Source organism: Amblyomma mixtum, chromosome 3, assembly GCF_055824585.1.
Source record: "Amblyomma mixtum isolate Tamu chromosome 3, ASM5582458v1, whole genome shotgun sequence".
NCBI lineage: Eukaryota > Metazoa > Arthropoda > Arachnida > Ixodida > Ixodidae > Amblyomma > Amblyomma mixtum.
This window is the reverse complement of record NC_143014.1, coordinates 107162929-107182307: the sequence shown is the minus strand read 5'-3', so window position 1 is coordinate 107182307 and position 19379 is coordinate 107162929. Positions and strand designations below refer to the sequence as shown.

The 19379-nt window shown below is 40.9% G+C and overlaps 1 protein-coding gene across 2 annotated transcripts in view; it reads right to left on the bottom strand.

Moving 5' to 3' along the window:
* LOC149351286 (5-oxoprolinase) overlaps positions 1-19379 on the bottom strand; it is a 91622-nt gene that overhangs the window by 19761 nt on the left and 52482 nt on the right. For both annotated transcript variants that reach the window (XM_089580571.1, XM_089580570.1), the window contains exons 20-26: positions 18228-18264; positions 14784-14894; positions 11541-11642; positions 9484-9658; positions 5287-5396; positions 3419-3640; positions 666-800 (exon numbers count right to left, since the gene is read on the bottom strand). In XM_089580571.1, the coding sequence (XP_089436697.1) occupies positions 666-800; positions 3419-3640; positions 5287-5396; positions 9484-9658; positions 11541-11642; positions 14784-14894; positions 18228-18264 (892 nt within the window). The remainder of the gene's footprint in view (positions 1-665; positions 801-3418; positions 3641-5286; positions 5397-9483; positions 9659-11540; positions 11643-14783; positions 14895-18227; positions 18265-19379) is intronic.

Genomic DNA, 19379 nt, shown 5'->3' with positions numbered 1-19379 from the left:
ACACAGAGTGATCCACTGAGTCCAGGTGAGAGGTGTCGGCATAAATTTGCCACGACGCTAACAGGCATGCATGCACCCCACCCTAGAATGGCAGAAAAAGGAAAATTTCACTTGCAGAAGCCAGTCTAAAAACTGCCTTGGATAGGGTGTGAGTGACAGCATCATAGTAAAATTGCGTGACTGCAATGGTTGTAACCCTCACATTTCTTGGATGGTGCTTAGAACCACTGGGGTACAACAAAATTTTCAACTAGAGGGTGGTCGGGGGGCCAGAGGGAGAGAAATACGTAAACATCAAGTACCCATTGTATCTTGCCATATAATTTTCCGCATAACAGATGATGATGATTTTAAAGCCCCAGGCTGACTGGGTGATCCTTGTAATTTGTTTGTGATAAATGACAATACTTCAAGCATGACAAGTTATGATATCTTATGGCTTGTAGCAGTATCTTTATACTGAAGTTTGCATTAGGAAATTAAAAAGCACAAAAAGGCACTGAAACTACAAAAAAAAAGCCTCCACTGAGATGCTTCTCGTTTCTCTTTCCACTGAGAAAACTGAAAAATCCATTAAAAGAAAGCCAATAAACTGGCTTTTTCTCAAAGGATTTGCAAGTCGACATAAATGCATATCAAGCTATATTAACTTGAAAAGCACGAACCTGGTTAAGTGGCAGGTCATGTCCTACCATGCAACGAAGACAGTATAATATTGCTGAAAGGGTCACTGCACGGGGAGCATTCAGGTTGCCATACACTTCCCGGCCAGTTCCAGAAAAGTCAAACACAGCTGACCCCTGGAATCAGAAATCAGTCATTTTACAAAACCAGCTCCATGCTTCCCAAGTACTTGGCTTAAATGACATTTATTTATAAACTTTTCACACATTTTTAGTGCTTCACTGTCTTATGCTTGTTTACTGTGCAAAACTCAGAGTTGCATTCACATGTTTTGCACAAGTGAACAAAAACAAGAAAAGATGACAGAGGAGAAAATGATGACAATAACACACATGGCTGATAAAACAGCATACCTCCGTCCATAGCCAGCACTTCTAATGCAACCCATGTAGCTACACTGGTATGTCACACCTAGGTGCAGAGAATCAACTAAACGCCTTTGAATTGGGTAATGGGTGCATGCTCATGCACACCACACACTCACACTTGCAGTTTTGTATTAAGAGTTAGTCGCACCATTTGCAGGTCCTAGGCCCTTTCCTAAAGATATCAATGCACGTAAAGTTTAACTCGAGCTTACATTTGTATATTTTTATATACAAAGCTATCAATATTCAGAACATTTTGTTATCCATTCAAAATCAGTATATCTAGGATAGACTCCACAGCTATCTATGCAAACAATAAAACCATTTGAGAACGTTAAAAAAAAAAAGCACTTTTATTGACTTTCTATTGATTTTTGATTGCCTTTGGCCCTTTCCCTGCAAATACTTTTCCAAAGACCAAGAAAGTCATCCTTGTAAAGTTGAAGATCTTACTCTGATTTACTTTCTTTATTTCTGTGCTTTCTACAAAGCAGTGATGTTTCATTTGGAAAATGTTCCCTTTTTCAGATAATTTATAGTCTGAAATTGGGTCTAAAGACAAATTTTCTGAGATTTTTACGAATTAGCAGAGAAATTAGATTATTTTTCCTGAAAAACAAATTAGAGAGTGACTCAATCAATTACTGCCGTTAATGTACAGTCAGGCCGGAATGAAACGCGAACACGCATATGTCATACATTTCTGCTTTGCAGCGAGATATTCCTTTACAACCTATTTTCGATTATGCATTTCAATAGGCCCTTTACCCAGACACATGAATCAGGCTAGTTGTACACTTCAGCTGAAAGTAGGCAGGTAAAATATTTTGTTTTCTTGACATGCTCTGATCGCGTTTAATTCCGGCCTGACTGTACATCAGTGATGCTGCATTTTTTTAGGCCTTCTCTCACTCTTCTATGTATTGCGTCTTTGCGCTCATTTATGCACTGGGCACAAATACAGTGCTGTCTTCAGGAGCAGACATGATGCTTCTCATGATGCAGACATGATAATTTCTCATGATGGTACTACATCAGCAATATGTAATACGCTTTGCCAGTCACCTCAATTGCAGGCTGGCAGCTCAGATCTTGCATCAGGTGACCTATACAAGATTCCAACCTCAACTTCATCCAGAAGTTAGGATGTCAACCTATTTGACAGAGTGACCAATTTGGGAGTGTGAATACATTTGTCAAATTTGAGCTGACACTAACCCCAGGTGTAAAAAGTCGTGTAGGACATATAAGTACCAGCTAGTCATTTACTTGTTTGCTTCCTTTGCTTCCATTAGGAGGAGCATTCTGAATGAATAAAGCTTCACACTGAACTCTTCAAATCTTGATTTTTTAACACGCAGCCTTAGGCGATGCTGGCTAGCAGAAAATAAAGCATAAACATGCATAGCAAGTACTACTTGGCAAACTTCGAAACTTTGGTCTCCACTAATCATGATAAAAAGCAAGGATTAATGAAAAAAAATATTAGAAACTAATGCAGGAAAAAAATGCAGATTTTTCAGACTGCTGCAGAGAAAAAGTGTCTGAATTTGGAATTTTTGGGTCTAAGCGAGGGAATTTTTGGTTGTGGCATGGAATATCCCCGACAAAAAGCTAAGCATAAAAGTCAGCCTATTCCACCATTAAAAAAAAAAAACTTTAAAATACTATTATTTCTTCAGCACAAAAGTGAGTGGCAGTACAGTCAGCGTCACCTTTGTGTAGAGCTCTAGAGCAGTCTTCACCATGAAATAAAAACTGAAATTAGAAAGCACGAAATGATGGTCGAGTTGGTTACGCATGGTACAATTGAAACAGCGCAAGGCCCCAAGGCCTAAGAAGAGAGCAGAGGAAAGGAGGAAACGGACAACACAGCGCTGTGTTGTCTGTTTCCTCCTTTCTTCTGTTCTCTTCTTAGGCCTTGGGGCCTTGCGGTGTTTCAATTGTATCATGAAATTAGAAAGCAGCCCACGGTTTCCTATAAATGCTACCAATTGCGATGAGCTCTCAATTTCTAGGCAGGGAAGTGCATCGCTCGAGCACTCTACACAATGGTGACACCACTTTGATGACAGGAAAAAAAGAATACCAAAAAACATCAAACACATGTGCAGAAATTCAAATTCTCAAGTGATATTTTGTTTTGCGGGCATCAATCTTGATGCTATTAAGTATGAAATTTAATTATGATGCATTAAGCTGTACTTTATTCCCTCCCTGTGACAACCCTAAAGCAGTATCACTCAAACAAACAAACAAACAAACAAATATAACATCAAGCAGAAAAATCCCAGGAAAGAAAAATGCTCCCAAAAGCATTTTCAAGGAACCGCATTTAATGTATATCTTTGATGAAAATGACCAACCTCTTTCTCATTGAGTCTGACAGTGAGGCATATTCGGGAGCCATCATCCATGCGGTCCCAAGCATGCAGCTCAGCTTTGCCCAACTTGCTGATGGCTGAATGGGCTACTAGGCGTAGCAGGTCTCGAATAGCCACCTCTGCATTGTCCTGGACGTAACCCATGTAGGCCTGCACTGCTTCCAGGCCATAATAGTCAATGAGCTCCTTCACAAGGGTGATGCCCTGCAAAGCAGGCAGCCCTAGCTACACTTTCAAACATCATTTACATAGTGCCCACTTTAGGCAAAACACTAAAGACTTCTAATATAGTCCCACCTGCGGACATGGTTCCACATGTCAGCTATTTTTTATTGTTCCTTTACTACAATGCTTTTTTTCTATTGCGGACGTAGTTAAAAGAATCATGCATCTTAGCCCTGTTAAGTTCTTAAAGAGCAAATGTTGCAAACAGGTACATGAGGAACGTTTTTAAAAGCCAGCATCGTAAAATGTTAACCCTTCGATTCTCATGGCAGCCAAAAATTAATCTGTCAAGGTACTAAATGTCAGTGAGAGTAATAGTCACAAGTGAACAAGTGAACCCCGCAAATGATGAATGCTTTGCCAGACAAAGAAAAGTCCCCTTGTCAAAACATTGGAAAGCACCCTGAGGCTTTCCCGGTAACTCCCTGGTTCACTTTGTGAGGGTCAAGAAACTATCTGCCTACCCTCTCTCTACCATGGAGTGAGAGTAATAGGCAACTGCAAATTCAGACTTTCTGAGGCTGACAGAGGAATGAAAAAGGCTGAAAAAATGCCCACCCCTGTTCACAAATGCACACACGCATTAACTGGTTTTAACAAATTGCTCTGTATCTATTATGCCGAAAAAAAAAAAAGAAAAAAGAGGTATCTGAGAATTACATGGCTGAAACAAGTCTCTAAAAACTGAAAATATACTTACCTGCAGTTACATTGCAGAAGCACTACACAAGCAACTGATAAGTTCACTGACAATAAATGCCACGCACCATATGCCGACATGACACATGAAATTAACAAATCCTTAGCAATATGGGGAACATTCAATTCCCAAAAATTATATCTTACAACCACTGTCTTACAATCACTGCCTTACAACCAGCTGTAGCGACATACAAAAGGGCCTCTGACTGACTGGCACTAAATTTAAAAAGGTTTATTGTGCACAAGTTTCATACAGGAAATGATACAAAGATTATGCTAGTTCTTGAGGTTAATGAAACATTGATGACAGAGTTGAGAACTTCTAAAGTGGATAACTTGTTGATGTCTTAATCTGTGGTGTTTAACACTCCAAAATATTAAGAGCACGCCCACTTCCGCAGTAATACTGCCAGAAGTTTTTCTCGGGCAAGAGCTGAGATGTGCTTGGAACTTGAGGGAGTGGCAAGAGAGGAAATTATGCTGTTTACATAGCATGCCAACTTCGATTTGCGGTGGCTTCAATCAAGTCACCATTGAACAATGGCCACAAATGCACTGTGCAGCTGAAAATTCAGTTTTTACTACTGACCAGAGGTCTGTAAATACAAGATACCATCTAATTCACAATGCTGCAATAAAAATATGTGCACAGCAAAATAATTAAAAAAGAAAATCTGGTTCAAGCTGCTACAAGAGGCTGCAACTTGGGACTGCTATGGTAGTAAAAGAAAATCTCACAGCTACAACAGCAGAAAAGTGTTCTTCATGAGCAAACCAAACAACAATAGTTATGGATATCTTTATAGTCATATGTCAGTTAACCGTGCCTTTTTTTTCAACCTAAACTTCCTTCACAACAGGTTTGAGTCGCACACGAAAATTTGTTCTTTTCACGTACGCAGGAAACATGACTGATCATATACCTTTTGGTTGGCTGCAATTTGTGCCTGAATATCGGCCAAATTATCACGAAGGTTTCGTGTACCACTGCAGTTAGGCAACAAGGCTGGGGCATTCAAGGCCTTGATCAGGGCTGCACATGCACAAAAGGAGAAAAAGAACATGAAAGAATATGCAAAATAATAAAGTTAATTTGTCAAAACAATGTAATTAACAAATATTCACAATAAGCCAAATAAAGGCCTAAATAAACTTCCAGTGCGACTAAGAATAATTCCTACATACTGTTTCATATGTGGCAACATAGGTAAATCTCTATCTAGCAAACACTGGGTTAACCAAATTCCCACAGTAACGAGATAGCATCTGTTCTCAACAACAGACAAGGTTGAGGACACAAGGGGCTCGTTAGGATATGCATACGAAAGAAGTCAACAGTCAGAAAAGCATAAAAGAATGTAACCTTGTTTACTAATGGCATTGATTATGATGAGAAATTAATTGTGCAATAATTTTGGGGAGAAGACCTCATAGCAAGTAGAAAAAAAGATGCCCAGGCTTAGCTTGGTTAAGCCAAGAATGCGTTGCATATTGCGCGGTCTTTTTGCGCGAGGTATTGCTTGGCGGCACTCGATTTTCTCAGCAGCTTTTCCTCCGTGACGTATGGATGGATGGATGGGTGGATAGGAGCGCCCCCTTTGAAACAGGGCAGTGGCAACCGCCACCATGCTCAGCAGTCTTTTTTTTTTCTCCTTTTTTTTTCTTTTTCTTTTTTCACGTGGTTTGGTGGCTGCCCGGCCGCGCCCAAGGGCTGAACTGAGTGATCGCAATATGCGACGCATAAAAAGCAGCAAAGCCACCAGTGGGACCCAAACCCTCGATCTCCGCATGTTGTGTGCAGTGCTCTACCAACTGAGCTATGGCGACAGCTGTCTTCCCTTCTACTTTCAAGTATATTAGAGTTCTATTGGTAGAGTAGTGCGCGCAACATGCGGAGGTCATGAGTTCAGGTCCCACTGGTGACACAGCTGTCTTTTCTTCTACTTTCCAATATATTACCTTCTATTTTCTATCCACGGTGTAAGAATACATTTAGGTGCTGACACTGCGCACCACAGCGCAACCAGATCTTGTTCACTGCTCTTTGCGCTTCTCTCAAATGCAGACAGATGGCGGCGCTTGTCTAGTCTGCGAGCTGCGGCGGCCGTAACGCAGGTGTCATGCGATTGTCCGGTGCCGCGGCGTGTACATGCACTTTGTTAAGAGTGGCAAGGCACAAGAGGATTGAAATTGCTGTCGACACCAAATAATTTTGGGTGACTTCGTGCTTTACTTGCTGAGACAGCATGAATAGGTGAAACCGCAGTGAGGACGCTGCCCTGCGATCCTTCCAAGCTGGCATCGAAATGCATTCACTACAAAGTTTTTTTCATTCATTCACACGAATGCTGAAAGCATAGTTAACTATACCGACTCTTAAATATAAAAGGTCAGCCGCAATGCACATGCTCCCACATTTGGGCCAAAGAGCCTACGCGTACATTCATACAATGTTTGAGCAGTGTAATGCGCCGACGGTGTGCGATGATGTCCGCCAAGTAGAGAACATGGTTAACTTCGGCCAACTGGGGTTCTTTAATGTGCAGAGAAACCTCAAGGGTGTTTCCACATTTTTCCTGCTTCAGAAATATTGCCTTCACAGCCAGGAATAGAATCCATGCTCTTGTGCTGCGTTGTGGAACGCCTCCACCGCTATACAAACGAGCACCTGTTTGTATACATATGAGTTGCCTGTTTTGTCAGATATTTGGGACATCCAGGAAAAATATTGGGCACAGGATTCGTCAACAGCACCGGTCTCTTGGGTGCATTTAAAAGTGCCTTGCCACTGAACTCAGCGTAGTACGATTTTATCTCGTATACTCAGTAAAGTGCTTTACGCAGATGTGGTCGCTCAGTTGCAATATCCTATCTGCTCTGGGGATTGCCTGGCGTCAAAGTTCTAGGCGAGCAGGCTCCGACACAGCTTTAAAAAGTGACACTTGGCCCGGACAACTCTGGTAGCCCAATCTGCAGTTGTTCTTACGAAGCACAATCACATCTAGTCGGCTTCTGGACCCGGCTGGACCCCTCAGGTGTGCCACAGCAACAACCAACACAACACAGCCACTATGTACATAGGCCGCGACGACCGTCCACAGCATCATCCCGCACCACCGAGTGCATTTGCACAACGATCACTGCGATTGGTCCCAAACCGTGACACAAGTAGCTAGTACTAGCAAACTTTGTTCGTGCACAGTGGCTCCCACAACGTGGAAGCCGAGAACCTAACGTCCACAACTTGTGATGCACTTTGGCAGCGCAAAACACCGACAAACACAGCCTAAAACGGCACCGGAAGTCATGCAAACCACTCAGCCATGTCCGCTGCTCCGCTAGCGAATGGCCACTACTGTGCAGTGCCCCCCACGCCGCTGTGGTCAGCACATGTACTAGAGGGCGAACATGAACAGTGCGCGCTCTCCGCCGTGGCGGGCAGGCAGTGTCAACACCTGTGTCACAGTGTGAACACTGTGTCAACATCGTGCTTCTATTTAAATGATTACACAACTAATTTCTCACATTATTTAACACCACAAAAAAAAAAAAAACTTTTTCCTTAAGCTTCCCTTGGTTTCAGTAATTATGTTTCCCTATGCTTTCCTTGGTTTTCAGTAACTACTGGCTTGTTTCTTCTGTTCTACAGGACAGAAGGACATTCCAAACTTCTACTTAAACTGTAATATCTTCCCATTCCATCCCCTAACTAAAAAGGCACTGCCTAAAGGCAAAACTCAGTGAACACCCATCATAACTTGGCACTGTGCTGGCGCACTGAAATGTGGTGCTGTGCACTGCCTGCTGCTAAGTTGCACCATGTGGCAACAGCAACAATTTAAGTAATAAATTAAAGGGAACAATGATTTCACTAGTACTACGCTAAGCCTACTGTCTTATTGTTAACAGCACATGTGAAGTTATGAAATGCCTTAAAAACAACGTTTTTCATATGATGCAACATGAATTTCTTTAAATGGCTTCAAGTGTAGACTAAATACAGGGTTATCACATGCAGGCACAAAATTAAGACAGTACTACATCCCATACACCAACTGCAAGAATAACTATTCCCTGAAATTAAACACTGATGTTTTTAGTATGCTATATCCATTGCCATCAATACAGTAGCTATCTCACGAAGAAACTTTTGCATGCTGCAAGGTTGACTCAGTTGACAAAATGGGCTTGTGACAGCTTGTCATACATGATGTCTAACAAAAGCTGACACTATATATTCTCCTACGTTCCACCATCAAATACAATAAAAAAAAGCACTCTTCTGAGCATAGAGGACACACATTGCTTTCAATTTTTTTGGAGCCACTGCTTATGACACTTGTATTTAACCTTGCTTTCTGAAACTTGTCGCTGCAACAGGACAGACACAAACAGCAGAAGAGTACAAGTCACAGACACAAGCTAACCTTCAGCTGGTTTATTCGTGACCAAAGTACCCACAATATAACCTTTCATCAGGACATGCACAGGATACAGCAGGAAAAAAAGAGCAGAAAAATCTTAAGATAGCCTCTGATTAGATGACTCTAAGATGGCAAACCAAATCACACAAAAATTCAGCTCGGCGGCTAAACAAAAAATTACAGGACGATCAGACATCTGATGCGACAATTATGCGAAAGCAGTTGAATTTAACCTCAATGATTACTTCGATACTTTTGCTCTAATCCAAGGCTTCAAACACGTGACAGAATTTTTCTGGAGGGTGAGGCTAGGTGGAGGTGGGCCGAGGGTGGCGATGGGTAGGTGAGCAGCCCCCTAGATAGGGGCATGGGGTGGGGAGATGGCTGGAGGGTGGTGCTTCATGAGGGTGAGGACTTCACTCTCTGAGACTACAGACAGTCAGACACAAACATTTTCTCACTCTGGCACTGGTACTGCTTTTACAGTAAAAAAAAATTAGGTTTCGCTAAAATAGATACTTTCTCCGATCTTTGGAAACATCCAACTATCGTCACCTCTTCTGCTGTGATACCTTTAATTTTAATATAATACCACCAAAACTGGAGATCTTTAATTTAATAAGCAGAGTACTCAGGGTCCTGTTGCAAGCTCTGCAATGCAAGCCCCCAAAAATTTGCATAAGCAAGATCACTTACCTTCTTGCTGAAAGACTCCAGTCTGGACAACTTTGAACGAGACAAATGTGGCTCCTTCTTCAAGGATGGTGTGCGAGTGAGCTGGCATTGAGCCTGGTGCTATGCCACCAATATCAGCGTGGTGGCCCCGGTTGGCAACAAAGAAGACAGGACGTGGTTCATCTTTGTAGAAAACCTAAGTGACGAGAGCATTAGATGCATAGACTGAAACTAAATTACTGCTACACGTAAGGCCACAGTGTTTGCCACACACACCAGGCATGGTGCTTCTTTGGCTAATCTGCTCTTGCGCCATTAAAATCAGACCATCATCACCAAGCCTCCAATGGCCAAGGATCACTGAAGGCATACTACTGCCAAAAATTGGCAACTTTATCAACCAACAATGCCTCGGCCTTTTTGAGGTTATGCCGCAAAATATGATGCAAAATAGTCACCACCTCTATTCTATCAATACAAATCAATTCAAGAAATAGTGTATACAGAAACATGCACTGCCAGGATAGCAAATGAATCTCTAAAAATGATCCTGTTTAAGCCTTGTGTTTTGAATGATAGTCCAACATGAACAAGCACTACTGGTAACTGCTGGACACACCGCACTACATACTGATAAGGCAGCTTAACATTTCCACGTTATAATTTTTTTTTCTGTACTATGGCACAAACTTATGCAAATTGTAAACTGTGAGGTTTAGTCCCAAAGTGACACATGGGCTGTAAGGAACACCACAGTGGAGGCCTCTGGATAATTTACACCATCTGGAGTTTTTTAACATGCGCTGAAATCACATAGCACATGGGCTTTTTCTTGCATTTAACCTCCATCGAAATACGGCTGCCACTGCTGGAATCAAACCCACAACCTTGGGATCAGCAGCCAAACTCCAAAGCCAATGAGCCATGGCAGCGGGTTGCACAAACTTTAGTTATAGTAGATGGCTGAAATAAATGACCACTTTAAAAGGAATGAACATTATAGATTTTATATCCATGCACAGTTTGCAAACACATAATGAAGGTAGTTTAACATCTGATCTTTAATCAATGCTTGAGGCTATGATTACAACACCAGGTGAACCATTACACATGCCAAATAGTGAAATTAATAAAAAGGAATGTACGACAATGTCACAAGCTAAAATCTACAGGGTAATTTTTTTTTAACCTATACAAATTTTCATTTTAAAAACTGTGAGATACGTCGCTGCGGTCAGTTGAGCTGAATTTTACAACCAAGCGGACATTATGTACTTCACATGAATTAATAACTGTACAATTAATTAACTTAAATTAACCAATAAACTTCATTATTTTTTGTTTTAGGGGGCAAGGTTATATAGCGAAATTAATGGCTGTCTACATCGAAGGTGAGCCCTGTTTTTTAATTTTCTTAATCAGCAATGTGGTTTGAAATACTGAATGTCAAAAATAAGCATTTGAAAGCTCAATGAGTTGGCTTTCCTGCATTGCATATTTATAAACTGGAGTCTCTCGCACTTGTTATGCATAAAATACAAGTGCAGTTGATGCATCTGATGATGTAGAAAAAGTTAAATTGATTTCAGTGACCATACCACAGGCAGCGACATCATTTTATAAATATGCAATGCGGGAAAGCCAACTCAATGAGCTTTCAAATGCGTATTTCTGACGTTCAATATTTTGAGATAGACGGTGATTACCAAAATTTTAAAAAAGGGCCACCTTCAATGTTGGCAGCCATCAGTTTTTCAATATAAGATAAAAAATGATAGAGTTCATTAATTAATTTAATTTAATTAATCTTCTAATTATTCATCAACATGAGGTACATAATGTCTACCTTGCTGTAAAATCCAGCCCAACAGACCACACTGATGTACATCTCACAGTTCTTAAACCAAAAATCTGTAAAGGTTAAAAAGAAGTGCACTGTACAAAGAAACGCTACAGCTATGCCAAAAAATGCAGTTAAAGTTACATGAGGTAAAACCCACACTACTGTTATTGCATGACCGTCAGTGCCTCACTATACAGTCTTTCTAACATGGACAGATATAAGCAGGTCAACATACGGGGGTGATGATTGTGAGATCCGGTAAATGGCTACCACCAGCCTGAGGATGATTTGACAGGAGCACATCACCAGGCACAAGGTTGTCACCCAACATCATCATCTGCAAGATTTTAAGTACCAAATGTTGTCAGACACCAAAAGTAAAGTAGAATTCTGTGCAGAGCCTGCAATCTAACACAAATAACATGCAAGCTCAGTCAATGGCCACATTTAGCTGTTGCAAGGCAAGATTCGTGAAATATGCAAGTACGCACAAAAAAAAAGAATTAACAAGCACAATGTATGAATCAATCTTTTTACATTGGATTTCACCCTTTCAAGGCTATCATACAATCATCTCACAGCCATCTTTTAATTAACAAATAAACATACGCTAACGAAACCTGCTCCCGTAGAGTACACCTAAAACAAAATGGAGCTGCTGTAAAGCAGTGGAGACAACTGAAAAAAAAAAACACACATGTGACAGAAGAATGAAACATTAAGAACACATGGCAGGAGCAAGACAGCTTAAAACATTGCTTAAAAATATCCCAGAGGGTAGCACATATTACGCACAATATTATTCATACTCTACACTGTACAAGATGGCAATATAGAGCATAAAGAGCCAGATTCATTCATAACACTTTCAGAACTTACAGCTAGTCCTGGACTACTTGTAATCAGTGAGCTAGTTTTATATTTGAAATTTTTGTGCCAGCGTTTGGACTATCTCTTGAGAATTAATGCCAGCAAATATCCATCACGGCCCTAAGACAATATAAGCACGAACACAACAAACTGCACAAATACAGATTTCGCACCAACATGTTTTCTGTTTTGCTCTCTTTATAAACAATCAGTGAATGCATCCAATCTGCAGTCCCAAGAGATTATTAACTTGAAATCTATTAACACATTCTTCTGAGCTAACCTTTCACCAATTGACACTAACTTTTCAGAATAAACGAAATCTGAACACTTCCAACTCCCAAGTCTTGGTAGAATGAAAAACAGTGGCAAGAAACGATTTGCCTTCAAACAAAAGTCACTGAGCATTACAGTAACTGGGTAAACAGGAAGAGATTGTATGCAAAGTAAGTGATTTAGCAAAATGAGAACAATGTCCTTTCTAAATCACCACATGGGGGCAAGTTATTCATCTCGATAAACCGTAGCTAGCTGCCTGCAGGGCTTTTTTAACATAAGCATCTCAGAATCAATGACACCAGGCATGACAGCACAGCTAATAGGATTATATTTAAGCTGTCCAAGAAGAACGCAGGAAAAAAGTTTGGTTTATTGGTTTATTGGGGTTTAACGTCCCAAAGCAACTTAGGCTATGAGGGACGCCGTAGTGAAGGGCTCCGGAAATTTCGACCACCTGGGGTTCTTTAATGTGCACCGACATCGCACAGCACACGGGCCTCTGGAATTTCGCCTTCATCGAAATTCAGCCGCCGCGGCCGGGATCGAACCCGCGTCTTTCGGGTCAGCAGCTGAGCACCGTAACCACTGAGCCACCGCGGCGGGGTGCAGGAAAAAAGAGCACGATGCATCATGCATAATTAACAATGCGACTGCTGCAATGAACAAAAGCAGAAAAAAAGAGGATATAGACAGGGTTTTATCGCTCACAAGTAGCACAGCTAAGGCATCTTACTTACAGTAAATTTGGTTTCAGTAAATAAATGCCATTGCAGAATGTTAACAGGGAGCCACCTGCAGCCCAGCCTAACAAGGCAAGCACTCTCCTAAAACCAGGGACCTTACCAGACAGCAGCAATATCCTTAGACCTATTCTGTCATTTGCATAAACACTAAAAAATATAAAATATATAGTTTCCTTATGTGCCAATTTTATTCTTAGGCTTAAGAAGTATAATACATGATCTTTCCAGTTGATTTGTTTGCTCAGGGAAGCTTTGTCATCACCCATACTGCATTTTACACGCCATATGTATTTGACACGCTGTTTTCACACTTAAACAAGCTCCCCTGTTGCACCCCAGCAAAACTTCAAGGTACAGAAAACTGATATTTGTGTTCACACTCTGCTCAATAACTTGTGCTAGAAGGTAACCATGCAGCAAGCAGTAAATATGCACTAATCAAGTACTGTTAGCATTTTCAGCCCAGAAAAGCAGGGTCAAGAAAACACTGCAGTTTGTTTAATTAAAAAGAAGCCACCAACATATAGCATCAACCAATAACACCTTATTCCTGCTATTCAGGTCTGCCTCCTGCACTTCATACAAGGTAAAATGAAATAAAAAGTCTTTTTCAGCCTTATAGTTCATATCAGAACAAGACATTAGAGGTTTTTCTTTTTTTTTTTACCACAGTGCACAGAACATGAAGCATCGGCTACTATGCATGTCAGCCTTGAGGCTTGACAAGGTCTGTACCTTCAACATTGTAGATCTATGGTAATGAACAACTTATGCTGGCAAAAACACTAAAGAAATTGTTCAAAATTTTCAAGAATAAATTAATTATACAGTAGTTACCTAATTACCATGTAAAACTATACGTAGTTACATATTACAACATTAAAACATCAGTTGTAACTGAACAGTGTGTAATAATGAAGATATTGTGTTACTGTTTGAGGAATTTTTGTCAAAATGAGCCAAGTGCATGTTAACAGAAAGCAAGAAAAAAGCAAGTCTTATATACTCTCAATGGCCATAGATTCTAGAGAAATTTTACGATATGCGCTTTATACGTGTAAAATGAGCTACCACATTATTACAAACCAAAAATTACAAGGATATTTTTATAGTAATTGTTGTCTAAAGACTGCATTTGGCTCGTGTAGGTATGACCCAGCACGGTTGCACCATTTTATTTTTAGTATTTTGTTTTAAGCAACCTTCACATCATACACAAAAAAAGAAAAAGATGAGCGCAGCCTGTGCTTTAAACATTTTGGGAATAAACCTAAGGCACAAAGTGGACGACGAGAGGCATACATCACCTTTTCGACTTCAAACAACCTCGGCTAGGCCTGCCACCTCGCTGTGTGTGCAGCAGACACTAAACATGTGGTATAGGCCATATCCTCTCTTGGAGCACACCTCACAGACAAAAAATATCACATAATTTCAGCTTCAACACTTGGCTCATTTTTAAAAAAATACTCCTCATTTGTTGTTGCACATGCAAAATTAAAAACAAACTTCTGGGCTTAACAAGTTGCCACATGACAAAAAGCAATACCATACTGTATGCCTGAAAGTGAAAGCAGCACGATTACCTGATATTGGACAGCCTCTTGCATGGCTCCAAGGTGGACAGGAATGTGTGGGGCATTGCACACGAGGCCACCATCAGGACCAAAAAGTGCACAGGAAAAATCAAGTCTTTCCTGCACAATAAGTTTGCACTGTTGTGAATGCACTGTTGTGACCTACAAACAAATACAAGCAAGCCACAACACCTTGCAGCTCCTTCACGGTTGACAACAAACTCAGCTCATCATGAGCCTTAAGCTTTTCTTCAAAACAAGTGGAATTAATCAAGCACTGCTCAGTATGATATGCATGGCTTTTAACAGCAGCAGCCTGCCAAATACATTTAGTTGCTTGTTTGATACAACGTATAGCCACAAGATATTCGACCACTTTGGAATCATTTTTCATGAAATATACATTATTAAGAAGCCAAGCCACTACCATGTTCTGGATGCCTGTGCAAAAACTAAGCTATGACCCAACTAGCCCAAAAATGTGCTCAAGTCCAAAATTGTAAACATCCTGAACTAGCATCACGGCTATAAGATACTGCTGAGTACACCAGTTTTAGGTAACTTTCAAACTGCTAAATTATAAACAGTCAGATCTGTACCACTAAGGTATTGTTTTAGTTAATAAAGTGAACAAAAATAGTATGCCTGAAAATAGGCTCACTATTCCCAAATTTTAGAGAAAGTGTCACTGCAATTGAAAAAGGTCATGACCAGGCATGTGTGAATAGTGCTTTTTTTTTTGGTCCGAAGCGAATATTTATTTCCTTCGAATAATTTTGAAGCCAATATTTTGAATACTTCTGGCACACAAAAAACATTGAACGGTACAACAAGCATTTTCAAAATCATGTAATTTTCGAACACACAAGGCAATTACATGAAAAAAAAATGAAATTGCACTGAAGCTTTGCCACACTCACTAAAGCTCTGTCAACATTCTGCAAAAGTGGCCATCAGAAATTGGGAGAGCCGACCTACACGCGGTGGCGACATATCTATGGGGTGTGAGACCTATATGTGGGGCCTCCAAATGCTGCTTTTAACTGCAACTGCATCGTTTCACAGCTGTTGCTTTTAAGCAGTGACTCCATGACACTTGCTAGGCATACACATCTCGCGTCCAGTGCCCAGTGCCACCTCGTATCAGGTGTCGGAAAGGGGCACCCATCTCCACGTGTCTCGTGCCAGCTCCTTTTTGTGCTCGTGCCATCATGCCTGTTTAACGAACTTCAGGCAGAGAAGAGTGGCTGCAGCAGCTGCAGTCAGTTCAGACTCATTCTGCAGAAGTCAAGGGAGCCGTGCGTCCTCCTATTACAGAGATTTAACATAGAGCGATCCGCTTCCACGGGGAGCCACTGCACATGTACAGGTCACCCTGAGTACACACCAGGCACCGGCTAGCTGTTTGCACGCCTGTCCCGTCAGGACCAATCAAAGCGTGCACACTGGCAGCGTGCAGAAGCTGATTACGACACATGTGCACCACGAGTATTGCAGCCGCAGACACCTGCCAGATACAGATCTAGGCGACGCGCTTCCACTTGCTCCCATCTGTTGCCGGGAGCACCTGCAGACCTGTACTGGCATACGTGTGGGAGTGCAGGCATATGGCGCGGAGACAGGGTTTTGGTTGCATGCATGCCGCAGTGCCATACTGGAAACCACCCGCAGCAAGAGTTCCAGAAACCTTATTCGTTCAAGATGAATACTTCGAAATTTTTAATACCAAACATTCAGATCGAATCGAATATCGAATACTTTACTATTTGACCGAATATTCGAAATTAGCAAATGCATGCACATGCCAAGGGTTCATGACCCATAAAATACTTCTGCATTCATTTGATATTTGATATGCAAGAAGAAAAATAATTTGTCGCATGTGGGGAACAACAATAAAATGCAATGAATACAAACTGCTTTTCCAATTACATTTCATGAAAGGATGTCAAAGCAAGTATTTGAAGCTTATTCCTTGAAGTGTTGCAAAATGGTACAAAACCTATTACATAATTTTGTCTCAATACTATAATTGCATAGCTTTCAATGAAAGCAGTAGCTCGTTAGTACAATGAAAAATAGGAAACTGACTTTTTGTTTTTGTTCTGATAACTCTGAAATAACTGCCGAATGATCAATTTTCCCCATAGGCCACTGAACAACTTACAGAACAGAATGTTTCGCTTGCACACAAGTGAAACTACACACCATGTGACAACAAAATGCAGCATAAAAAGAATTTAAAAGGCTACATTCATGGTTTATAGTAACTATATTTACACACTCATGGGAGGTAAAGACAAAACCATTTTGTTCCTTACCATAAGGAAGTCAAAAGGTATTACTGCTGTTAACTGCAATATATTCCACTTACAATGACTAACATGCTCATCAAATTTTTTTTTTCTAACTACTAATCTATTCCTACATAAGTTAAAAATTTTTTACAAACTATTAATACCCGGCACACTTATGGACACCTCTCGAAAAAATTAATTGCCATTTCATGACATGTACTTCAAGGCTAAAAAATTATCAGAATGTGGAAAAATTTTAAAGATGAGGATGATTAAGTCAATTATGACAGGCACCCAATTGTGTAAATGTAACATCTGCAAGAAATGGTCTGGCCTCACAATGATGACATTTTTTATTTATAACCTTAATATTGACATCTATGCGATTCACAGAGGAAAAAACCATTTACAACTTAGCAATTTTGTCTCATTTGTGAAGCTTACAACTAAGCATTTTCCATCAAGCCACTAATATGATGCTTAGGTTTAGGTTTAAATTTATTGGGGTTTAACGTCCCAAAGCAACTCATCCTATGAGGAACGCCGTAGTGAAGGGCTCCGGAAATTTCAACCACCTGGGGTTCTTTAACGTGCACTGACCTCGCACAGTACATGGGCCACTAGAATTTTGCCTCCATCGAAATTCGGCGCCGCGGCCGGGATCGAACCCGCATCTAATATGATGCACCAATGCAGATAACTGAGCAAGTTGGTAAACACTCATTGTGAATAACACAAGCGCTACATGCACAGACACAAAGTGTCTGTGTTTGTAGCACTTATGTTATTCGCAACTAATACATGATGCTCAGACAGTCAGCCACTTGGCATGCTCAAATCATGAGGTTCATCCTTTGACAATAAAAGCATGTATGTAATGCAAAAAAAGGATACAAACAGTATGAGCAGCAAAAGTATTTTGTCAAACTAGCATAAAATAAAAGAAAGGTACTGCTTGTCCATTTAGATTTATATCCCACAGCATTTCCATATGACTATGACTCTTGCAAACATTTTTTTTCGACACCGATTCAAGACGCCCCATTTATTTTGATAGAAACCAGCAATTGTATAAAAACCAATATAAACTCAAGCTTCATTTTCAATTGCTTTCTCCAGACCACCCTCAAAGACAATAAGAAAAATGAGACTGTACCTTAATGTTTGTTGATATGGATGTTCTTTGAAGAATCCTGCAAGGAACATAGTATGTGAGATGTGCTCTAGTATTAATAAAAAATTTACTCAATTTTGCAGCACTTTCAAGCATACAAAATGCATTCAGAGCCCTTTGGATATATAGTGGATTTAAGCAAGCTGAAAAGGCACATATATATGCACACATAAGTACCCTATAAACGTTGGTAAGGGCCGCACCCATGTATGGGCCGCACCCTGTTTCCCCAAAGGAAATATTAAAAAAAAAAAGAAAGATCTGTGTAAGGGCTGCACCCAAACTTTCGACGATCCACCTGTGGCCTCCATGATCAGCTCCTGCAGCGAGCAACAGCGCTTAATCATGGAGGCCATGCATGCGCACAGGAAATTCAAGGTGCCACCCACGGATGGCGCCCAAGGCCGCAAGTCATCATCATCACCATCAAGTTTTTTCGCCGCCGCGAGCTCATGCTATCCATATTGATCATGAGCTCTGGTTTTTTGTGGCCATCAAAGGCATGGGAGTTGTGACAGCGTGGTAGTTCACTGTAGTTGTGACTTTCATGTGCTGTCGCTGAGCGTTGCAATTTTAGCATGATGGGCAAGCACCTTAATAACTACACGGCAAGCGTGCAGTGGGCAGGAAATTCGAACGTGGACGAGATGTGTGTCTAACAATGGTGCAACCAAAAGGATGCATTGAGGAACACAAGCTGCAAAAAGCGAGCTTTCCGAGACCAGTCGTGCAAGTTTCCCGAACTGGAAGAAGAGCTGATCTGCTATGTGATGGAAGTGCGGAGCAACGGCTACATGTTGACAATGGACCTGCTCAGCCAGCTCAGAGTCGGAAGACTTTGAGAGCGACAAGTGAACATAGAATAAATGCCGCTCATTCCCTGATTGGTGTGTTTTTACATTAATTTTTTTTTTGCCCGTCGCATATATGGGCCGCATCCCGAAAATAGGCCCTCGAATCTGGAAAAAATGTGTGGCCCTTACACACATTTATCGGTATGCAGTGATGCAAAACATGCTGTCACAAACATTTACCATATTTTCCGGTGTATAAGACACACCCTTGTATAAGACGCACCCCCCATATATGCAGGCTGTCATTGAAAAAGTTATTATATAAGACGCACCCGTGTAT